This window comes from Oncorhynchus tshawytscha, linkage group LG11 (genome assembly GCF_018296145.1).
Source record: "Oncorhynchus tshawytscha isolate Ot180627B linkage group LG11, Otsh_v2.0, whole genome shotgun sequence".
Lineage (NCBI taxonomy): Eukaryota > Metazoa > Chordata > Actinopteri > Salmoniformes > Salmonidae > Oncorhynchus > Oncorhynchus tshawytscha.
In genome coordinates this window covers 12,998,266-13,023,723 of record NC_056439.1, presented here as the reverse complement: position 1 = coordinate 13,023,723, position 25,458 = coordinate 12,998,266, and the positions used below count along the sequence as shown (strand labels likewise).

At 43.1% G+C, this 25,458-nt stretch overlaps 1 protein-coding gene across 5 annotated transcripts in view; it reads right to left on the bottom strand.

The window, feature by feature from the left end:
* The window catches only part of LOC112234391 (arfaptin-1-like), a 45,862-nt gene extending 20,979 nt beyond the window's left edge, over positions 1 to 24,883 (bottom strand). Inside the window, exons 1-3 of one of the 5 annotated variants that reach the window (XM_024402475.2) lie at positions 24,731 to 24,883; positions 22,035 to 22,468; positions 17,608 to 17,706 (exon numbers count right to left, since the gene is read on the bottom strand). In XM_024402475.2, coding sequence (XP_024258243.1) covers positions 17,608 to 17,706; positions 22,035 to 22,466 — 531 coding nt within the window. In that variant the 5' untranslated portion in view covers positions 22,467 to 22,468; positions 24,731 to 24,883. Of the gene's footprint in view, positions 1 to 17,607; positions 17,707 to 18,586; positions 18,717 to 19,141; positions 19,325 to 22,034; positions 22,469 to 24,730 lie in introns of those variants that run through there. The other 4 variants (XM_024402477.1, XM_024402479.2, XM_024402478.2 and 1 more) reach the window with 4 other exon arrangements.
* Positions 24,884 to 25,458: the final 575 nt, after the last annotated feature.

The following is a 25,458-nucleotide window of genomic DNA, read 5'->3' as shown; positions in this document are numbered from 1 at the left end:
ACATTTTGAATGCTTTGCAGGACAGAAGATTTATCCAGAGGATATCCCTGGTCACTCAACACAAATGATTTGTTTGTAAATTATGGCTGAATGTTAGTGTGACCCTGTCTATTACAAAATAAAATAATACATTTAAAATTGTGCCGTCTGGTTTGCTTAATATGTGGAATTTTAAATTATTCATACTTTTACTTTTGATACTTAAGTATATTTAAAAACGAATACTTTTACTCAAGTAGTATTTTACTGGGGCATTTTATATTAAATAAAAGGTATCTTTACTTTTACTCAAGTATGAAAATCAAATACTTTTTCCACCATAGGAATACGCTCATGAGTTTGACGCATTCTGACGGTTTACAGAAACTGAACAAATGCAGAATTGAAATGATCAAACATGTGCCCATACACAGACATCAAAAGTGTCAAGAATGTCAAGAAATGTAACTACAATCATCACTAAAGATGAAAAATACTCCTTACAACTGAAGGACTTCAAGAAATAAGTGTCCTGCACAGGTTTTATGAGCATAGATTTTCCCTTTAAGTACATTCTGCTTGCTTCCTCTCAATCAACATGAATCACACCAGTCAACACAAAACTATTGGCTGATGTCCAGTGTAAGAGATCAAGTTGCAACCATCAGGCAACACATTGGAATTTACGTTAAAGGGAGATGACAATGAGCATGAATCCTAAAACATCATGACCATGTACTATAAATAATATGATTCGTATGACGACATATTAAAAGTACATCTTCCTTTATTTTCATAGTTGGCTCTAGTTTATCACTTACCCAAAATGTAATTATGGGGCTAGGAGAAAACTATCTACAGGTTTGTTTCAAATCCACTGCCAACTTAACTTTCGCCACTGCTAACAGGGAAAAAAAAAAAAGATAAGTGTAAGCTCAAGCTCCCGATGTTCAGAATGTGTGGCCCAAACACCTCAAACCAAGGAGGTACACTAAGGAATGGTAAACAGTTGGGTGAGCAGAGACTCGAACCCACATTGCCTTGGGGGTGTATGGTCCCAAATCGGGAGCGTTACTGCTGTGCCAGACTCCGGCCGAGATTTGTAACTATCATTATGGGAAATATAGCATTACTGCTTGCCCCTTATTACATCATATAGCCTAACAAAGTACAGCATTATCCCTAAACATAAATTAGAAAGCAAGACCCCAATGGGGCAATGTTCTGTGTGCTTACAATGGTCACAAACAAAGGATCGCTGGGATTTGAAAAGCATGTGACCAATTTTCACAATGTCGGTCTTGACATTTATGCAAATACCATGTACCATCATCTGTCTTCATTTTCTAATGTGGATTAGTATGACATTCATCAATCAATACAGAATAAACATGGGCCTAGATAGAGCGCATTGCCATCTCTGTAGGATATTCTTCAAATGTTTTCTTGAAAGTACATTGTGGACCACCCACCAGTAGCTAAACAGCAGCAACAATACCACATGGACAAGAATAGGCCTATGGTTTGATCCATTACATACGTAGGATTACATGTGTACCGGTTAGGCTTGGGTGGTATACCGTATACTCAGGTATTTTGAAATGGCCACAGGATGGTTTTTCAATACATTTTAATATTTGTAGCTACTTTAAGTAAATACCTGCAGTCAACTTGTGCAATACGTTAGGAGATGAAGCAGATCGCATTCTTCATTTCACCTGTCGCATTATTTTACATAGTTTACCATAGTTCCCCAGAACAGTTGAGCCGGTCACGTGTTTGTTTGTAAATAGCACAATGGGAGAAAGCAGAAGGTGAGTCCAGCTTTGTATTGTCAGAGGTTGCATTTTATATTGAAAGTCAACTGTTTTTTTGCTTCAATAGAGTGATCAGGGACATGCAACTATAGTTTTCCTCCACATAAAATACACTGAACAATTTTTTGAAATGCAACAAATTAAGATTTTACAGAGAAACAGTTCAAAAGGAAAATCAGTCAAGTGAAATAAATCCATTTGCCTCATTCAGCGCGATCCATCTCCTTCACATCAAGTTGATCAGGCTGTAGATTGTGGCATGTGGAATGTTGTCCCATGCCTCTTCAATGATTGTGCAAGGTTGCTGGATATTGGCGGGAACTGGAAAATGCTGTCGTACACATCAATCCTGAGCATCACAAACATGCTCAATTGGTGACATGTCAAGTGAGTATAAAGGCCATGGAATAAGACATTTTCAGCTTCCAGGGATTGTGTTCAGATCCCTACGACATTATCATGCTGAAACATGAGGTGATGGCGGCAGATGAATGGCACGAAAACAGCTGCAGCATCTCGTCATAGTATCTCTGTGCATTAAAATTGCCATCAATAAAATGCAATTGTGTTTGTGATCCGTAGCATGATGTCATCTGGCCAGTACAGTTGAAACCGGGATTTATCTGTGGAGAACACACTTTTCCAGTGTGCATCAAAGGTGAGCATTTGCCCACTGAAGTCAGTTACAACACTGAAATGCAGTCAGGTCAAAACACTGGTGAGGACGATGAGGGTCTGCGGTTGTGAACATACTGCCACATTCTCAAAAACGACATTGGAGGCGGCTTATAGTAGAGAAATTAACATTACATTTTCTGCCAAAAGCTGGTGGACATTCCTGCAGTCAGCAAGCCAATTGCATGCTCCCTCAATTTGAGACATCTGTTTGACAAAATTGCACATTTTAGAGTGGCCTTTTATTGTCCCCAGCACAAGGTGCACATATGTAATGATCATGCTATTTAATCAGCTTATTGATATGCCACACCTGTCAGGTGGATAGAATATCTTGGCAACAGAGAAATTCTCACTAAAAGGGATGTAAACAAATGTGCACAAAATTTAGCAGCCTTTTGTGCTTAATAAAAATTTCAGGGATGTTCGATTTCATTTCATGAAAAATTGGACAAACTTTACATGATGTGTTTATATATTTGTTCAGTCGTACACATTCGGCAGAGAATAGCTGCATTGTCATCAGTTGACAACAGAAGTGCAACGCTATTAGGCTGGCAGCCACACAAGTAAATTTGCTTATTTTTTGCAAAAACAATGCATGGCCATCATATTTCTAATGTTGATCATGAAAAGAATGTAGCCAGCTACATTTCCTAATGTTTCACTTAAAGTTAATCTTGAATTTTACTGGAGAAAAGAAGGGAAAGGGAAATACTGATTTTATTTTAAGAGTTATTATTATTTTGTTAAGACAGACTTAGAGACTGAAGCTACCATTTCATTGTGGAGATATGACAGCCTAGAAGTTAGTATTGTGCGAGACCAGGAGAATTGCTTGTGGAAGATTAACAAGTTTATGTTTCCATGGGATATCTGTTGCTGCTAAGGAGTACTGTCTGCATTGATAGCTGTGTTTGCTGTGGATATTGTGAGGACACATGCATGGAACTGCTATACTTCGCTGAGGAAATATCTATGAGTAGTGAGTAACCACAACGGTGGGGTGCTTCGGGACTTTATGTACATCTTTTTTTTTTCTCCAACGCGCGCCAACAGGTTAAAGCACGCTTGCAAGTAATTTGGACAAGGGTTGTGCATGGCTCATTGGGGTTTATTTCTTAAATATTTTGATGTGGTACATTGAAAATGTGATAATATACATCGGTGGAGACATTTACTGTTTCAGTTTAATTTAAAATGCATGGGAAAGCATATCAATCAAATTTATTTATAAAGTCCTTTTTACATCAGCCAATGTCAAAGTACTGTACAGAAACCCAGCCTAAAACCCCAAACAGCAAGCAATGCAGATGTCGAAGCACTGTGGCTAGGAAAAACTCCCTAGAAAGGCTGGAAACTACAAAGAAACCTTGAGAGGAACCAGGCTCTGAGGGGTGGCCAGTCCTCTTCTGGCTGTGCCGGGAGGATATTATAACAAAAAAAAATCTAGCGGACCCTAGCCAGTCAATTACGATCCTCTCGGGTATATCCTGCCATACACAACCTGGGCCAAAGTCTTAGTCCAGGACCTGTGGCACACCAAGAGGGACTGGGATGACCAAGTGGATCGATGGATCTGTTGGGAAACAGTTGTCGGAGCTCTCTAAAGGCCAGATGTCAAGGTGTTATGTGCCAGCCTGTGCTGACCAACTGGGATCCAGCTTGGAACTGCATGTGTTCTGTGACGCATCAGAACACGCTTATGGGGCAGTTTCTTATCTCTGAGTGGAGGATAAGGCAGGCCACACCCATGTCTCCTTTGTCATGCTTAGGTCCAGGGTCGCACACAAGAAGGGGTTGTCAATGCCTAGGCTGGAACTCAGCGCTGCCCTTTCCGGAGCCCAGCTGGCCTCCACCTTGCAAGCCGTGCTCACCTTACCAATCCAAAGGGTCATCTAATGGAATGATTCGACCACTGTACTGACCTGGCTCAAGACGGAGTCCTGCAGGTATAAGGTGTCCGTCGGAACTCGCATTGCGGAAATCCAAGACCTAACAGAAGTCAATGACTGGAGGTATGTTGACAGTGTAAACAATCCTGCTGATGACATCACTTGTGATAAAACCCTTAAGGAACTGGCTGGAGCTTGGGACCAGCATTCTTGTCCCAACCTGAGAACGAGTGGCCGACAGCACCCAGGCCTGTGGTCCCTCCGCAACCAACTGAAGCTCATGAGTTAAGGAAGTCCGCCCAATGCTACAGCATCTCTACGGAGCCAACAGCACTCCCTGACCCAGCACAATCCGAAACACTGCAGGATGTGATCGCCGCCACAAACCAGACCTCAGATGGGGTGGCATCCATACCCACCTCCCTTGCTGCACAGACACTACGCCTACAGTATGCACAAGCAGTCAGCTTCCCTGCGGAACTAAAAGCTCTGAAAGCTGATAGGGAAGTGGCTAAGGACAGCCGTCTTCTCTCACTTGCCCCAGAGTACGACCAAATTTTCAGAGTGATTTTTTATTTCACCTTTATTTAACCAGGTAGGCTAGTTGAGAACAAGTTCTCATTTGCAACTGCGACCTGGCCAAGATAAAGCATAGCAGTGTGAACAGACAACACAGAGTTGCACATGGAGTAAACAATTAACAAGTCAAAAACACAGTAGAAAAAAAAGAGTCTATATACATTGTGTGCAAAAGGCATGAGGAGGTAGGCGAATAATTACAATTTTGCAGATTAACACTGGAGTGATAAATGATCAGATGGTCATGTACAGGTAGAGATACTGGTGTGCAAAAGAGCAGAAAAGTAAATAAATATAAACAGTATGGGGATGAGGTAGGTAAAATTGGGTGGGCTATTTACCGATAGACTATGTACAGCTGCAGCGATCGGTTAGCTGCTCAGATAGCAAATGTTTGAAGTTGGTGAGGGAGATAAAGGTCTCCAACTTCATCGATTTTTGCAATTCGTTCCAGTCACAGGCAGCAGAGAACTGGAACGAAAGGGGGCCAGATGAGGTGTTGGCTTTAGGGATGATCAGTGAGATACACCTGCTGGAGTGCGTGCTACAGGTGGGTGTTGCCATCGTGACCAGTGAACTGAGATAAGGCGGAGCTTTACCTAGCATGGACTTGTAGATGACCTGGAGCCAGTGGGTCTGGCGACAAATATGTAGCGAGGGCCAGCTGACTAGAGCATACAGCTTGCAGTGGTGGGTGGTATAAGGTGCTTTAGTAACAAAACGGATGGCACTGTGATAAACTGCATCTAGTTTGCTGAGTAGAGTATTGGAAGCTATTTTGTAGATGACATCACCGAAGTCGAGGATCGGTAGGATAGTCAGTTTTACGAGGGTAAGTTTGGAGGCGTGAGTGAAGGAGGCTTTGTTGCGGAATAGAAAGCCGATTCTAGATTTGATTTTAGATTGGAGATGTTTGATATGAGTCTGGAAGGAGAGTTTACAGTCTAGCCAGACAACTAGGTACTTATAGATGTCAACATATTCTAGGTCGGAACCATCCAGGGTGGTGATGCTAGTCGGGCGTGCGGGTGCAGGTAGCGAACGGTTGAAAAGCATGCATTTGGTTTTACTAGCGTTTAAGAGCAGTCGGAGGCCACGGAAGGAGTGTTATATGGCATTGAAGCTCGTTTGGAGGTTAGATAGCAGTGTCCAAGGACGGGCCGAAAGTATACAGAATGGTGTCGTCTGCGTAGAGGTGGATCAGGGAATCGCCCGCAGCAAGAGCAACATCATTGATATATACAGAGAAAAAAAGTCAGCCCGAGAATTGAACCCTGTGGCACCCCCATAGAGACTGCCCGAGGACCGGACAGCATGCCCTCCGAATTGACACACTGAACTCTGTCTGCAAAGTAGTTGGTGAACCAGGCAAGGTAGTCATCAGAAAAACCGAGGCTACTGAGTCTGCCGATAAGAATATGCTGATTGACAGAGTCGAAAGCCTTGGCAAGGTCGATGAAGACGGCTGCACAGTACTGTCTTTTATTGATGGTGGTTATGATATCGTTTAGTACCTTGAGCGTTGCTGAGGTGCAGCCGTGACCGGCTCAGAAACCAGATTGCACAGCGTAGAAGGCACGGTGGGATTCGAGATGGTCAGTGACCCGTTTGTTGACTTGGCTTTCGAAGACCTTAGATAGGCAGGGCAGGATGGATATAGGTCTGTAACAGTTTGGGTCCAGGGTGTCTCCCCCTTTGAAGAGGGGGATAACTGCGGCAGCTTTCCAATCCTTGGGGATCTCAGACGATATGAGGTTGAACAGGCTGGCAGTAGGGGTTGCGACAATGGCGGCGGATAGTTTCAGAAATAGAGGGTCCAGATTGTCAAGCCCAGCTGATTTGTACAGGTCCAGGTTTTGCAGCTCTTTCAGAACATCTGCTATCTGGATTTGGGTAAAGGAGAACCTGGAGAGGCTTGGGCGAGTAGCTGCGGGGGGGGGGCGTAGCTGTTGGCCGAGGTTGGAGTAGCCAGGAGGAAGGCATGGCCAGCCGTTGAGAAATGCTTGTTGAAATTTTCGATAATCATGGATTTATCGGTGGTGACCGTGTTACCTAGCCTCAGTGCAGTGGGCAGCTGGGAGGAGGTGCTCTCGTTCTCCATGGACTTCACAGTGTCCCAAAACTTTTTGGAGTTAGAGCTACAGGATGCAAATTTCTGCCTGAAGAAGCTGGCCTTTGCTTTCCTGACTGACTGCGTGTATTGGTTCCTGATTTCCCTGAACAGTTGCATATCGCGGGGACTATTCGATGCTATTGCAGTCCGCCACAGGATGTTTTTGTGCTGGTCGAGGGCAGTCAGGTCTGGAGTGAACCAGGGGCTATATCTGTTCTTAGTTATGCATTTTTTGAACTGAGCATGCTTATCTAAAATGGTGAGGAAGTTACTTTTAAAGAAGGACCAGGCATCCTCAACTGACGGGATGAGGTCAATATCCTTCCAGGATACCCAGGCCAGGTCGATTAGAAAGGCCTGCTCACAGAAGTGTTTTAGGGAGCGTTTGACAGTGATAAGGGGTGGTCGTTTGACTGCGGATCCATAGCAGATACAGGCAATGAGGCAGTGATCGCTGAGATCCTGGTTGAAGACAGCGGAGGTGTATTCGGAGGGCCAGTTGGTCAGGATGACATCTATGAGGGTGCCCTTGTTTACAGATTTAGGATTGTACCTGGTGGGTTCCTTGATGATTTGTGTGAGATTGAGGGCATCTAGCTTGGATTGTAGGACTGCCGGGGTGTTAAGCATATCCCAGTTTAGGTCACCTAACAGAACAAACTCTGAAGCTAGATGGGGGCGATCAATTCATAAATGGTGTCCAGGGCACAGCTGGGAGCTGAGGGGGGTCGGTAGCAGGCGGAAACAGTGAGAGACTTATTTCTGGAGAGAGTAATTTATAAAATTAGTAGTTCGAACTGTTTGGGTATGGACCTGGAAAGTATGACATTACTTTGCAGGCTATTTCTGCAGTAGACTGCAACTCCTCCCCCTTTGGCAGTTCTATCTTGACGGAAAATGTTATAGTTGGGTATGGAAATCTCAGAATTTTAGGTGGCCTTCCTGAGCCAGGATTCAGACACGGCAAGGACATCAGGGTTAGCAGAGTGTGCTAAAGCAGTGCGTAAAACAAACTTAGGGAGGTTTCTGATGTTGACATGCATGAAACCAAGGCTTTTTCGATCACAGAAGTCAACAAATGAGGGTGCCTGGGGACATGCAGGGCCTGGGTTTACCTCCACATCACCCGCGGAACAGAGGAGGAGTAGTATGAGGGTGCTGCTAAAGGCTATCAAAACTGGTCGCCTAGAGCGTTGGGGACAAAGAATAAAAGGAGCAGATTTCTGGGCATGGTAGAATATATTCAGGGCATAATGCGCAGACAGGGGTATGGTGGGGTGCGGGTACAGCGGAGGTAAGCCCAGGCACTGGGTGATGATAAGAGAGGTATCGCTGGACATGCTGGTTGTAATGGGTGAGGTCACCGCATGTGTGGGAGGTGGGACAAAGGAGGTATCAGGGGTATGAAGAGTGGAACTAGGGGCTCCATTGTAAACTAAAACAATGATAACTAACCTGAACAACAGTATACAAGGCATATTGACATTTGAGAGAGACATACAGCGAGGCATACAGTAATCACAGGTGTTGATTGGGAGAGCTAGCTAAATCAGTAGGTGAGACAACAATAGCTAATCAGCTAGCACAACAACAGCAGGTAAAATGGCGTTGACTAGGCAGAGAGGGTCGGATTAACTACACACAGAGCCTGAGTGCGGCTGGGGCCGACAGATTAAAACATAAACAAACAGAATGGAGTACCGTGGTTTATGGACAGTCCAGCAGGCATCAGCTATGTAGCCAAGTGATCATCACAGTGTCCAGGGGGCAGCGGTGGATGGGACAGGGAAGCTAGACTGGCGAGTATTATCCAGGCAACAAAACAAAACTGGCTGGCTGGCTGTGCAGAAGGTAAAAGCCGCTAGCAGTGGCTAACAATGACTAAAATGGCTTGTAGCTGGTTAGCTTCTGGAGGTTCTTAAATGTTCTAAAAAATGAAAAAATAATAGCGATTCCATATCATATTGGGTGAGGCAGGTTACTGGAAGGTATAATCGAATTAAAAATCGAAAAGAGATTGAAAGTGAATATGGGTCCAGTGAGTGGTTGGGCTGGCTGGAGACGCAGCGATTCAGACAGTTAGCAGGCCTGTGCTAATAAGCTAACAGTTAGTAGGCCGGGGCTAAACAAGGTAGCAGTTAGGAGGCCGAATTAGCAAGCAAGCAGATAGCAAGGGCTAGAAAGTTAGCCTTTGGGGGATGTCGCGATGGGGTTAAGTCTGTTTATGCCTCTTCATGCGGTGACATCGATAGACCGGTCGTGGGTCCGGATATTGTAGCCCAGGAGTATGCTTCGGTGGTAGCACAGGAGCTCTGGCCAGGCGAGCTTCAAGCTAAGTGGATGGAAACGCTAGCCAGGAGTAGTCATCCGGGGTTGCGGTTAGCTAGTTAGCTAGTTGTGAAGATCCAGATGAAAATGTTCCGTTTGCGGTGGGAATCCGGGGATAAAAATAATAGGTCCGTTATGCTCTGGTTAGAGTCGCGTTGTTCGAACTGGCGAGAGCTTTCCGAGCTAAAGGTTAGCTGATGACTGCTAGCAATGGTTTGCTGACTGATAGCTGGTAGTTAGCTGGCTAGCTTCAGTTGAGGAGTTCCGGATCCGAAGTAAATATAAATACTTTAGAAAAAAGTATAGAAGAACCACGCTACATTGGGTGAGGCGGGTTGCAAGGAGAGTATTTAGATGTTGAAGTTTAGCAAAATGTTTTAAAAGAAATGCGAAGAAAAATATGTTTAAAAAAACAATATATACAAGGGACACGACAAGACGTCTGACTGCTACGCCATCTCAGAGTCGGAGGGAGGCTGCGCCAAGCACAAGTCCTGGATCTCGATGCTATCCACTTGCAGGTGCCTTGGTGGAAGAGTGGGGTAACATCTCACAGCAAGAACTGGCAAATATGGTGCAGTCCATGAGGAGGATGCACTGCAGTACTTAATCCAGCTACTGATACTGTTACATTTGAACCCCCCCCTCTTTGTTCAGGGACACATTATTCAATTTCTGTGGAACTTGTTCAGTTTGTCTCAGTTGTTGAATCTTATGTTCCTACAAATATTTGTTGTATTATTTGTTTTGTCTTCTTTGGTGGATTAAACTGAAATTGCAACCAATCACGGCTGGTTGTGATACAGCCAACCTAACTTTGAATTCTCCCCCTACCCTCTTAGGCAAGTCTACTGTCCAGCTACCTGCTAATAGTCTTAATGGCACTGTACAACGTGAAAGAGTATTTTCCAGTAAGCAACCATTTGTTCACCTTTATTAGACAACTTTGTTCCAATATTTCTGCAATTCAGTGATATTTATTCCCATAGTAATTCGTTATGGATCCATAACTAAATAAACATAGGCATTTTGAAAGAGTATTTTTAACATTATTTTATTAAGAAAGCATAAAGATGCCATTATTAGTTACATTGTTTTAGTTTGAATGTGCAGACTGGCACAAAGAACAGTGGGAAGGTTTCCCTAGTCAGCACCATTGCTCTGATCAGTGGTCCAGACTTAAACAACACACTCTTGGGTGTCCTAATGCGTTTCCGCAAGGATTGCATTGTACTAACAGCAGATGTACACCAAAACAGTAAAACATTTGTTGCACGTGAGGATCACAGAGATTACTTAAGGTTTCTCTGGTATGAAGATAACAACCCAGATAGAAACATAACTGAGTACAAATCAAATCAAATTTTATTTGTCACATACACATGGTTAGCAGATGTTAATGCGAGTGTAGCGAAATGCTTGTGCTTCTAGTTCCGACAATGCAGTAATAACCAAAAAGTAATCTAGCTAACAATTCCAAAACTACTACCTTATAGACACTAGTGTAAGGGGATAAAGAATATGTACATAAAGATATATGAATGAGTGATGGTACAGAGCGGCATAGGCAAGATACAGTAGATGGTATTGAGTACAGTATATACATATGAGATGAGTATGTAAACAAAGTGGCATAGTTAGTGGCTAGTGATACATGTATTACATAAAGATGCAGTAGATGATATAGAGTATGTAAACATTATATTAGGTAGCATTGTTTAAAGTGGCTAGTGATATATTTTACATCAGTTCCCATAAATTTCCATTATTAAAGTGGCTGGATTTGAGTCAGTGTGTTCGCAGCAGCCACTCAATGTTAGTGGAGGCTGTTTAACAGCCTTCCGAGATAGAAGCTGTTTTTCAGTCTCTCGGTCCCAGCTTTGATGCACCTGTACTGACCTCGCCTTCTGGATGATGGCGGGGTGAACAGGCAGTGGCTCGGGTGGTTGTTGTCCTTGATGATCTTTATGGCCTTCCTGTGACATCGGGAGGTGTAGGTGTCCTGGAGGGCAGGTAGTTTGCCCCCGGTGATGCGTTGTGCAGACCGCACTACCCTCTGGAGAGCCTTACGGTTGTGGGCGGAGCAGTTGCCGTACCAGGCGGTGATACAGCCCGACAGGATGCTCTCGATTGTGCATCTGTAGAAGTTTGTGAGTGCTTTTGGTGACAAGCAAAATTTCTTCAGCCTCCTGAGGTTGAAGAGGCGCTGCTGCGCCTTCTTCACGATGCTGTCTGTGTGGGTGGATCAATTCAGTTTGTCTGTGATGTGTATGCCGAGGAACTTAAAACTTACTACCCTCTCCACTACTGTTCCATCGATGTGGATAGGGGGGTGTTCCCTCTGCTGTTTCCTGAAGTCCACAATCATCTCCTTAGTTTTGTTGACGTTGAGTGTGAGGTTATTTTCCTGACACCACACTCCGAGGGCCCCTCACCTCCTCCCTGTAGGCCATCTCGTCGTTGTTGGTAATCAAGCCTACCACTGTTGTGTCGTCCGCAAACTTGATGATTGAGTTGGAGGCGTGCGTGGCCACGCAGTCGTAGGTGAACAGGGAGTACAGGAGAGGGCTCAGAACGCACCCTTGTGGGGCCCCAGTGTTGAGGATCAGCGGGGTGGAGATGTTGTTGCCTACCCTCACCACCTGGGGGCGGCCCGTCAGAAAGTCCAGTACCCAGTTGCACAGGGCGGGGTCGAGACCCAGGGTCGAGACGAGCTTGAACAGCATTCTCACATAGGTATTCCTCTTGTCCAGATGGGTTAGGGCAGTGTGCAGTGTGGTTGAGATTGCATCGTCTGTGGACCTATTTGGGCGGTAAGCAAATTGAAGTGGGTCTAGGGTGTCAGGTAGGGTGGAGGTGATATGGTCCTTGACTAGTCTCTCAAAGCACTTCATGATGACGGAAGTGAGTGCTACGGGGCGGTAGTCGTTTAGCTCAGTTACCTTAGCTTTCTTGGGAACAGGAACAATGGTGGCCCTCTTGAAGCATGTGGGAACAGCAGACTGGGATAGGGATTGATTGAATATGTCCGTAAACACACCAGCCAGCTGGTCTGCGCATGCTCTGAGGGCGCGGCTGGGGATGCCATCTGGGCCTGCAGCCTTGCGAGGGTTGACACGTTTAAATGTTTTCCTCACGTCAGCTGCAGTGAAGGAGAGTCCACATGTTTTGGTTGCGGGCCGTGTCAGTGGCAGTGTATTGTCCTCAAAGCGGGCAAAAAAGTTATTTAGTCTGCCTGGGAGCAAGACATCCTGGTGTGTGACGGGGCTGGTTTTCTTTTTGTAATCTGTGATTGACTGTAGACCCTGCCACATACCTCGTGTCTGAGCCGTTGAATTGAGATTCTGCTTTGTCTCTATACTGACGCTTAGCTTGTTTGATTGCCTTGCGGAGGGAATAGCTACACTGTTTGTATTCGGTCATGTTTCCGGTCACCTTGCCCTGATTAAAAGCAGTGGTTCGCGCTTTCAGTTTCACGTGAATGCTGCCATCAATCCACGGTTTCTGGTTTGGGAATGTTTTAATCGTTGCTATGGGAACGACATCTACAACGCACGTTCTAATGAACTCGCTCACCGAATCAGCGTATTCGTCAATGTTGTTGTTTGATGCAGTACGAAACATATCCCAGTCCACGTGATGGAAGCAGTCTTGGAGTGTGGAATCAGATTGGTCGGACCAGCGTTGAACAGACCTCAGCGCGGGAGCTTCTTGTTTTAGTTTCGGTCTGTAGGCAGGGATCAACAAAATGGAGTCGTGGTCAGCTTTTCCAAAAGGAGAGCGGGGCAGGGCCTTATACACGTCGCGGAAGTTAGAATAGCAATGATCCAAGGTTTTTCCAGCCCTGGTTGCGCAATTGATATGCTGATACAATTTAGGGAGTCTTGTTTTCAGGTTGAAAGTCCATGTATTTGGGAACAGCCCTTCACCAGCCATAGCCATCTACTGCATGAGACGAGCAGCGCTCGTGAACACGGGTCAGACCCCAAGCAATATGTAGTGAGGAACTTCTACGTCGATGATGGTCTGACATCAGTAGCTACTACAGAAGAAGCTATCAACATTCGAAGAAAAACACAAGCAATGTTGGCGGAGTCCAACATGAAACTACACAAGATTGCATCCAATAGCAAAACAGTTATGGAAGCCTTCCCTATGGAGGACCGTGCGAAAGACTTAAAAGATCTGGACCTAGGAGTGGATCCTCTCCCCTTTCAACGGAGTCTGGGACTTTCCTGGAACCTGGAAACAGACAGCTTCTCATTCCAGGTGTCCCACAATGAGAAGCCTTTTACACAGAGAGGCATCCTGTCCACAGTGAATAGTCTTTATGACCCCCTTGGGTTCGTGGCTCCAATAACAATGCAAGGTAAAGCCTTAATCAGAGAACTCTCTTCTGATCAGAGTGAGTGGGATGCCCCTCTTCCCACAGAAAAAGAAGAGAAATGGAAAAAGTGGAAGCAAGTTCAGTGTCTCGCTGACACCTTTTGGAAAAGGTGGAGACAGCAGTACCTGACAACGCTGCAGAGACGCAGAAAATGGACAGCAGAAAAGCCCAATGTAAAAGTGGGAGATGTTGTCTAATTGAAAGACAGTCAGGCACACAGAAATGACTGGCCAGTCGGGCTTGTGGTAAAAACCTTTCCCAGTACTGACAAAAAGGTTAGGAAAGTAGAACTAAAAATTGTCAAGCAAGGAGCTGCTAAGGTGTTTCTGAGACCAATCTCAGAGATTGTTGTTGTTCTTTCTGAAGCATCCTAGAGACAAAAGATAAAAATAGAAAGGACATTATTTGTTTCTTGATATGTTTTTTTTCATAGCGGCACAATTTCATTATACCAGGCGGGGAGTGTGCTGCCATCCTGTTAGAAGGTAACAGATTATTTTATTACAATGGTTAAATTGGATTTTCATTGTGTTCAATGGTGTTATTCGCCCCCTAGTGGATGTTTCTGGTACTTAGAAAGACTACGCAAACAGGAAGTAGAGAATTTGTTCTGCACGCATAGAAGCAGCTACTAACAACTCTACGGTGCAGGTCTTTCAATGTAGTTATTCCTTGTCACGCTTCAGCCTTGGAAAATATTTGTTTGTAAGTTCGATTCAAGCATTTAGCTAATGATGATAATCTTGTTATTGATAGAGTTGCTTACATATCAATGTTGGTTGCATTTACTCACAAATTGCAATGCCTTTCATGTATGTCGTTAGCTGTATTACTTTGCTCGTGCGTCATGCAAACAAATTGTAAAATATACAATACTGTAGTTTTGTTACTGTTCCTAGTGTAATATGCTTTGTTATTCTACATAAATGGTTGTACATTATTAGAGTAATGAAAGGAGCCAATTACCATATGAGTAACAATTAGCTGTATGGTGTGGCATCATGCCAGATGCATGGTCCCTTGGCACGTGCTTTGTATTTATGCAACTTCAAATGTATAATGTGCAGCTACAGTATGTCGGTGTGAATTGAATACTAAAGTATATTCTTTTCTGTATTTTGCAGTTTCACAACAAACGTTTTCAATATATTCATTCAAGAAAACTCACGCCGTGGGAGTTTTAGTGAAGACTTAGTTGTTAGCTATCTGTCTAGATTTGCATGGGAACGCAACTCAAGGGCAGAATAGTCATGTCGATGCAACACAACTGACAACCAATTATCCTCCTCAGAGAGTGGAGGAGAATACCTGCTGCCTGATCCTAATGATTACAACTACAATCATGTAGCTACAGTGGCAAGCTATATGACATTAAATCCTTTATTGAATAATTGTATGGCACTAGGAATAGGCCTAGACTATCATTGCTGGGGAGATAATTTGGTAACCCTTTACTTGACACCCAGTGTCATGGTCATAACCATGTCATGACAGCTGATATTATGACAGGTTATGACAAGTTATACGGTCATGACCCCTATATTTAGTGTTGTGACATATATTGTGTTATTTTATGGTGGGTTATGACACCTGCATAAGTGTCAAACCACACATTTATTCAAATTATATATTTTTTCAGCCAAGAAGTTTCCTTTGGTTTGAAAGTTTATATTTTAAATCCTTTGTTGTTGTAATGAACTCTTTTACGGTCATGTTATTTCCTCATTTTTTAAATAACTTACAGAAGATATACTTTATGATACGGTCATGAAGCATTATGACCATCCTGTCATTTTACTTGAACTAAGAAAATACCCTAACAATGTCAAGAAACATTATGACCAATCAATCATATAAGCCAGATAAGCCTATCACATACATGTCTTTAAATCCGTCATTAGTCAAAAAGAGGGCGTCTTGTCCTGCTCCTGAAATCTGCTCTTGCATTCGTCAGCAACAGCGCATTGGGGTAGGTGCATGTCTGACATCAATGTGTGCGCAATATCATTGATAATTTTACAACATAAACATACAGTCATGCCAAAAGTTTTGAGAATGACACAAATATTAATTTCCAAAGTTTGCTGCTTCAGTGTCTATAGATATTTGTCAGATGTTACAATGGAATACTGAAGTATAATTACAAGCATTTCATACGTTTCAAAGGCTTTTATTAACAATTACATGAAGTTGATGCAAAGAGTCAATATTTGCAGTGTTGATCCTTCTTTTTCAAGACCTCTGCAATCCGCCCTGGCATGCTGTCAATTAACTTTTGGGCCACATCCTGACTGATGGCAGCCCATTCTTGCATAATCAATGCTTGGAGTTTGTCAGAATTTGTGGGGTTTTGTTTGTCTACCCGTCTCTTGAGGATTGACCACAAGTTCTCATTGGGATTAAGGTCTAGGGAGCTTCCTGGCCATGGACCTAAAATATCGATGTTTTGTTCCCCGAGCCACTTAGTTGTCACTTTTGCCTTATGGCAAGGTGCTCCATCATGCTGGAAAAGGCATTGTTCGTCACCAAACTGTTCCAGGATGGTTGGGAGAAGTTGCTCTCGGAGGATGTGTTAGTACCATTCTTTTTTCATGGCTGTGTTCTTAGGCAAAATTGTGAGTGAGCCCACTCCCTTGGCTGAGAAGCAACCCCACACATGAACGGTCTCAGGATGCTTTACTGTTGGCATGACACCGGACTGATGGTAGCACTCACCTCGTCGTCTCCGGACAAGCTTTTTTCCGGAAGCCCATAACAATCGGAAAGATACTTTACTCCAGTCCTCAGCAGTCCAATCCCTGTACCCTTTGCAGAATATCAGGTCTGTCCCTGATGTTTTTCCTGGAGAGAAGTGGCTTCTTTGCTGCCCTTCTTGACACCAGGCCATCCTCCAAAAGTCTTCGCCTCACTGTGCGTGCAGACGCACTCACACCTGCCTGCTGCCATTCCTGAGCAAGCTCTGTACTGAGAATCACTGACATGTCAGCTGGTCCTTTTGTGGCAGGGCTGAAATGCAGTGGAAATGTTTTTTGGGGTTTCAGTTCATGTGCATGGCAAAGAGGGACTTTGAAATTAATCTGATCATTCTTCATAACATTCTGGAGTATATGCAAATTGCCATCATACAATCTGAGGCAGCAGATTTATATTTGTGTCATTCTCAAAACTTTTGGCCACGACTGTACGTACTGTTGATACTTAGGCTATGGTGTAATGTAATGGTTTGCCTTGAATGGTAGCTTTTGTGGGTTTTGACACTCATGTAGGCGTCATAACCAGCAATAAAATAACACAATATACCATGTCACAGCAGGTCCAAATATATGCGTTATGAACATATGACTATGGCGCTGGGTGTCAAGGTATTTCTTGCCCAATTTATCCATCATTACATTTGTGGATTTTAAATTTTTAACAAGAGCAATGGAAGCCAAGCCATCCGTGCCTTACGAATGACTATAGAAATTATGCCAGTCAGTGCAGGGCTATTCATTATGTGGAGGCTGGTGTGGCTCTGACTTGGGCAAACTGCTGATTTCGACATGTTCCAGGAAGTAAAATACACTCCTTTAGTAAAGCTTGGCTGTAAAGCTCTAGTAGCGTTGTGTATCCACTTGCCCAATCAAGCAGTGCATTGTCCCACTGGCTGATTGCAAAGTTGCTTAAGCCTAGCTATTAATTCGGTCCTCCTTATTATGTCGCAATAATGTGGTTCCCTTCCAAATAAAAAAACTCAAGCGCAAACTCAGTTTTGAGAAGCAGTGCATGCATGTAATTATGTGTAGTGTGGTGAGTGAGTGCAGTGCCAAAGGGGATGCTCTTTCCAGCCTTTACCCTGAACACATCCTCGTGGCTCTCCTCCAAGTCTCCATTGCTGGTGACCGATATCTCTGCCGCAGGGCTCCTGTGGACCTCCTCATCCATAGTGCTGTCCTGCAATCACAAACAGATATGGTAAGATATTAAACAGTGTTTCATACATTGCATGAGACTTAGCTCAATTTCCTCTTCCAAGTGTGCACGAGTGAAGCTGTAGGCCTATGCTTTTAACCTAAAGTTTGTCTATAAGAGTAAGTAGAGGGCTTTCAAAAGAATTTGATAACTATATGGGCTGCCATCTTGTGGTCACTGCTACCAGAAGTGATGAACAATACTGCAGGATGTTATCTCAATGTATTAGGATGGTTTTTAAAACAGTCTCAAGCTGGGTTATTGCATAAAAGGAGATCAGTCAACCTTCAGAGAATTACACAAGTTACCTCACATGCAAGCTCACCTGACCACTTCATAGAGCAAGAATAATAGGAAAACATCAAATGTTTTTTAGAGCACTGAGAAGGATGGAGAGATGTGGTTTAGTGAGGAAGGGGGCCGAGGTCAGGTTAGAGGAGAAGGAACAGTTTATGGCCCACATCCCTTAATTTCCTGCCTAGCAATAAAGATGTAATGTTTCGAGAGAAGGAGACTCCACCCAAATTGGGGTGTAATATGTGTATGTATATGTACATACACACACAAACACACACAGGTTTGTCTTATGCAGCTGTATGACCCAATGGGTGAATAAACTTGGTTTGAGCGTGATTAAACGTCTGAGTTTTTTTAAATCTCCTTAGTCCTTTAGGGTTAGACGTTGTGTAATGACTGAGGAAGATTCTCAAATTGCCTCATTATCTCAGACAAAGCAGAACTATCTGGGTCAAGCAGAGTTATTGTACTGCTTCATGACACCATGGAATCTGGGCAAGGCAAATTCAACAAACACAAGGGTGAAGCAGCTGTCAGTAAATATACAAAAAAAATGTCCACATACCTGACCAAACAAAAGTTCCGGTTGTCAAAACAGATAGGGCTAAATGTCTGATATGATATTGTTAAGAGAGTCAAAGGCACCCCTTCAAGCCATTTAGATACTTCAGTCACACGTCGTCACCCATAGGGAGAATATGTAGGACTGTGAAAAGCAGCACATTCACACCTTTTCCCACAGAACCACACTGACTGTCTGAGTCACTGTCTGAAAAGGCTAAAAATACAGATGGGCGTACTTGCTAAAGCAGCAACACCAACCCTGTTCATGCAGCAGGAATTGTGTTGGTCAATTAAGCATGAATCTGTGTGTTTAAAGGATTTGCTTAAAGCATGGGTCAAGGACAGCTACAATTTTAAATAACTATTCATTGAAACACTTCAAAGATTCATCAATTCCAAATTCTCTATTAGGAAATAAAAAAAGTATTATTAGGCTATAGTCTGTAGGTAGAAAACCGTGTGACATTGTCATCATTGACCCATAAGGAATTACTGGAACGGTGGTTAATAATTTGATGCCGGCTATAAATGTTAATAGCATAGGCAGCTGTATTACCTCAGTAAGTCAGGCGTTGACACATTGACTTAAAACACGACCATAACTTCCTCTTGCAAGTTGGACACAGTAGAATGGTGTTCACGCATCACACTTAAACAAAAGACTGGATGACAAAAACGTAGCATTTTTAGGGCCAGGATACCCAACTTGGCATAGCTACGGTGGAAGGCTAACACTTTTACAACACCCAGTCAGTATAAAGCTAAGTCATAGCAGCTATATTATCTGCATTTCTGAAACCAATGTGGTAGGAGGTTGGCACTTGGCATGGTCCCCTGCCATTGTCAAGGGTTTATTATTACTTGGAAATACCAAAGTCGAACATGAACTCCGCCCCTCAGTTGCCTTGGACTTTTGTCTAAATAATGCAGATAGCCGCCACTAGATAACTAGCCAAGAAAGGCTAGCACTAGCATAAATGCTTGTGTGAAGTGCAGGTAAGAGTAAATGCTCCATTCACAGACCATGCTAACAAGATCAAGCAGTGCTAATGCTAACATCAAAATGAGAGGATGAGACAAGCCCTTAAGAAGATTTAAAATGGCATCAGAGTGAGCCAAAATCAACCCGTGAAAGGGACAGGTCTGCTTCATTGGAACCAGATGAGATCAAGTTCATGAACCAAGAGTAGGCTATCTGGAGGATACACATACAATTTGTTGCTGCCTAAATATGACTATTATTTCACACACCACTCAAATGGGAAAATACACTATAAACAAGCACAAACACAGAGCACTGCTTTGTTTATGTGTTTGTCATTTGGTATGTGCATGAGTACTTGAACCGCTCAAGAAGACAAAACCTAATAAAGACAAATAATATTTTGGAAGCTCATCCGGGGAAGAAGTAAGCCAGTATACTTTCTCCTTATTCCGTTGCATTAGGACAAAGCATAGGTCCTAATGCATTTCCAACAGTTCAATATGATTCAGTGTATGAAGATATTCTCTGTCATTGGACTTGTTTTAAACATTGTTTCTTATGGAGCTGGTTTTTAGCAATGAGCTTCATGAAATTATTTGGACTGCTTTGGCAGCGGAGTGTGCCAAAGGTGCAGAGAGAACCAGGTATCAGATAACACACAACGTGAATATTTAAAAAGGCCACAAGACGCCCACATTCAGGCAGGCAACAGAGACATCCACAGGAAGGCTTGTCTAACTGTTGAGGTAGATAAGACAGACTCCCATCCATCTCGTCTTCCCAGAGTACGAGTTTTAACAAGCCAATATAGCAGTACCAATTCCCGAAGAACAAAAACTGCTTCTACGGTACTGAAAGGGTGAACATGGGGGCAAGGTTTGGCATATCAGAGAGACAGAGCTCAGGCCCCTGGAGTTCAGTAGCCTGGAAACTAGCTGACAAGTTGGGGGGAGGGAAGGATAACAACATCAGCCTCCTGATCAGCTGAACTGAGGGAGGAAACCAAGGCTCGCTTCTTAAAGAGCAGGGCAGAACGTAAGGCAACCGGGGCTTACTAGCGAGACGGGTAAAGTGATTGCATAGTATGTGACGACTTCACGCAGCCCATTACAGAAATCGAGTGCATAAACTATAGCCTTTCTATCAAAAAAAGAGGCAGTTATTATGAAGCCACGACACTTCCGGAGGGCATCACCACCTGAAGCACACTCCACTATGATGCACAATTACTCATTTGACGTTGGCAACGACCCAAGTGAATCTGCATCGAACTAACAGCTCGGAGTGGTTGAATACAGCAGCAGGGGATCTGACATTGACTGGGAACATCGAGGTAGCCGTGCAAATCACTCTGCCTACAGCAATTACCCAGCCATTTGACAGGCCTATTCAATTCAGGGTGCTATATCCACACACACAGGAAACACTGGGTGGGATTCTTATACACCGCTCGCGCCGAGTGCGTTGCAAAATAAATTTAGAAATCTATGTTATTCAATTATTGCACCCACACTGCTCCCGCACGCCAATGAGCGTCTTGTGTTGCCACGGGCTAAAATAGAACTCCTTTATATTTCTGGCACAGATCACACTGCAAGTCCTGCCTCTCCCATCTCCTCATTGGTTATAACCAAGTGGGTGATTGAAAGACGAACTGTGTTGCCAGTCGGTGTAGTAATACTATGAATGTTTAGATGCCAATCACCATATATGTTCAAAGATGAAAAAGCCTGGAAGGAGGAGAGATGACTAGAAACGATTCGGTTGACCATTTTATCTGTGGATTAATTGTCGGAGTAGAGGTCCTTGTGCATTTCAGGTAAAATAACAACTAACAACTCAATGTTTCTATCCCAGGACAAATTAGCTAGCAATAGCAAGCTAGCTAAATAGGACAAATTAGCTAGCAAGTGCAAGCTAACATGCTAAATTGCCATAAAGGTTTAATGCTTTTCGACCTGTTCCCAAATTAATGTAATTGGTTCAGAGATTGTTTTGATATTTTGACCTGCGTGTCGTCATCACGTTTGGTGTAGGGGGACAAAATAAATGTATGCACGATGGCGTACGCGCGCAGCCGGTTTGGGTTCCGTGTTACAATTGCTGGGATCAGTCACACGTACAGGCCACACCATGGCTAGGATGGGACAATAGTGTCACTACTGCATAAAGGTGGCTGCTGATATGCTGAGAGTCGAAGGCAAGCATAACATCATGGCATGTACCTGTAAACACAACTCAATTAAAGTGAATCAATTAAAATACAATAAATAACTCAAGTTCATGTTGTATTTTTTAAAGAAATGGTTCATAAGCTATATCAGCATTGGATATCATAAAAATAACGATATCCTGAACTATGGTGTAATGCTATCCATGTTTTTGTGACATATAGCAACATGAACCAGAGTGCTGGAATTAATGATTCCCAGAGTTGTTCTCTGCATTGAAGATAAATTTTAACCTTTGTATGAGCATCTTCATTTTTCTTTTGTTCCTTTGGTGTATCATTATCAGTAGTCACTGTATGGCAATTTCCCCTTTTAGCACCGGCATTGTCAGAATGTGCATTGCCACTAGTGTTTGGAACAACATCATCATGCTCAGCATTCACACTGGTTTGTGTAAATTTGTTGCTCTGAATATTATCATTTTGAGCACCATCGCTGTCTTCAGCATTATTGTTGTCATTTTGAACATCACTGTCGTTTTCTGCTCTGTCATCATGAGGCACTTCATCATTGTTCAGTACATAGTCAGTACAATCAAAGCTGTGAGCATCCTCCTTGCTCTCTCTTCGAAAGTCCTCAGTATTCTCAGCCTCCAAAGATGAACCCATTTGCATGTCCTGGGCTGGAGCCTTCCTGGACTCAGCCTCAACACTGACTTCGGACATTCCTGAAAACAAACACAGGAGGGCATGAATAGGTCCCTGCCAGCCACCACATTTAATAACGTAGAGGGCATCGATCCAGGCAGCTGCATTGCAGGCAAACACCTCACGACGCAAGATAACCGTCCTTTCAAGTTATTGATTTGCTGGGGGAAAGAATGTAGCCTAAACTCATGGCACACTTGCTTGTCCGGTGATTCTGTTTTACTAAGACTTAACAAGGAGTAAATAAGTGTGACGATATTACACAGGCTGACTATTGTTTAGAAGAAATACTAGGACTATTTTAAATTCAACTGCAAAGAGTGGCATAAAGAACCTGGGCCACTATTCCAAAGAGACAAATGTCAATGCACATTCTTGCATTCAATGGCAATTAACAAATTAGGTGAATAGCTATGCTGCTGGATAGGCTAGTTCATCACCACACAATCATTGTTTGTGCAGGGATCTTGACCAATGTCTGCAGGGGCGATTCCAGGCAAAAGCGACATAAGTGGTCGCTTAGGGCCCCCAGCTGCCAGTGGGCCCAGATTGATTTTGTTAGTCATTTTCACTCAGATATCACAACATGGCATAAGTCATTACAAAATGTGTATAATTGTAGGAAATTACCTTTAAAAATGCAAAAATGTCTTTTCCACCCCATTGGAAAAAGTGGCAGAATTGCAGAAAATTAGCTGTAGAACAGCAAATGCTAAACTGGTTATAAAATTGCAATGTTCTCTCCACCGGACCCCATCGCAAAATGTGTAGAATTACAGAAACATTGTTTTACAACTGCAAGTTTTTCTCTACGCCGAATGGCAAAATGTGTAGAATGGCAGGTCACGAACTTTTAAAACTAAAATGTCTCTCTTCAGTCAAGAGGAAGGCTATCAATATCAATCAGTCAAATGTATTTATAAAGCCCTTCTTACATCAGCTGATGTCACAAAGTGTTGTACAGAAACCCAGCCTAAAACCCCAAACAATGAAGGTGTAGAAGCACAGATGTAGTTGTTATTTGGCTATTTAAATCAACCAGAATTGATGTAAATGACATTTCATGTTGAACACTTTATTCCATAACAGGGGGCGTTGTTGACCTAAACGTCTGACTATAGTGGTATATGAAGGCCTATATAGAGAATAATGAAAGCAACAGGGAAATGTCGTTTGGCATGGCCCGTTTCCCCGGGTGGGTGGAGATTTTTGGGAATCTCCAATGCAGTGTCTAAAAACATACAAACTGGGCCATGCAAAACCTGTCCGACTCGGTGCAGCAGGGTAGCCTAGTGGTTAGAGCATTGGACTAGTAACCGAAAGGTATTTGAGTATCCCCGAGCTGACAAGGTACAAAACTGTCGTTCTGCTCCTGAACAGGGAGTTAACCCACTGTTCCTAGGCCGTCATTGAAAATAATAATCTGTTCTTAACTGACTTGCCTAGTTAAATAAAAAGGTAACATAAAAATTAAAAATAAATTTAAAAAATGTCATAATGGACACGTAAACGGTAGACATGGTCAGTAGTTTGTCATCTTAAAAAAAAAAAGAGGACATGCTAATTAGTAGCCATCTATAACGTTCCAATTTATCGAATGAAAATAAAACTATTGGCTAACTTTTAATTGATTGCGAGCTAAACCCTGAAAAAGTGTCTGGCTTCACTGCTTACCCTAGCGTTCCATTCTTACAAAGCAACACTCACTTTGGATTTAAAATAGTAACTATTATAACTATAATATTTCTTAGTTAACTAGAAACATTAAACGTAGCTGGCTAGATAGCAGGTACAGAAACAGTTGCCTGTTAGCTGTAACGTTACTGTTAACTATGAATGACAATGTCGACACGGTCAGTCAGAAGAACGTAACTAACATGTTGCTTACGTTGGCGGTGCCACTTTCAGCATTTGTCCAGCTGAGTACAATCACCAAACGCGGAAACTAGCGGTGACACGAGAGCTAACTTTTTAGAACTAGTCACGGTAACGTTACCTACCTAACGTTACTAGCTTTCTACACACAAATGTCATTGGTAGTCCCATAGGACGGCGCACAATTGGCCCAGGGTCGTCCGAGTTAAGGGAGGGTTTGGCCAGGTAGGCCGTCATTGTAAAGAACAATTGTTCTTAACTGACTTGCCTAGTTAAATAAAATAAATAAAAAAGCTAGTTAAGTCACATGACACGGTCATAGACCGTCACTGCTCGCTAAAGCTAGTTAGCTAGCTTGACTGCTTGTTGTTGTGCTGAAAAACTCAAATATGCAACTGATAATGTACCTGCAGCTTTTGTCCGGACCTTAATCTCTGTGTTTCTTGGTGCAAAAGGTTCCACTCCCGGGATTTGTGAAGAAAATACAGCTAGTTTACTACTTACTCACTGTATAAAATGTAAATCAGCGCCCATTGGTTCCCTGGTGCCCCTGGCCTGTGTGAAGCTACCCATAATAAGGACCTCAGTGGAATTTGCGGTTCGTATTCAAAATAAAAGTTCCCCATTGGAACTGATCCAAACGGATACAAATAGTGGAATATTACTAGATCATGCTAAACAAGGTTGGAATGTTGTTATATAACTTAACAAATAAATACAATACATAATTAATTTGACAAACAGTAAACAAAAAAAACAACAGTTCAAATAGCACTGTGTATGTATTAGACTGCATACTTGCATTAGGGGTGTACATACACTAAGTGTATAAAACATTAGGAGCACCTTCCTAATATTGAGTTCCATCCCCTTTTGCTCTCAGAACAGCTTCAATTCATCAGGAATGGACTCTACAGCGTGCCAATAGTGTTCCATGGGGATGCTGACCCATGTTGATTCCAATGCTTCCCACAGTTGTGTCAAGTTGTTTGATTGTCCTTTTGGTGGTGGACCATTCTTGATTCACACAGGAAACTGTTGAGCGTGAAAAACCCAGCAGCATTGCAGTTTTTGACACACTCAAGCCGGTGCACCTGGCACCTACTACCATATCCATTTCAAAGGCACTTAAATA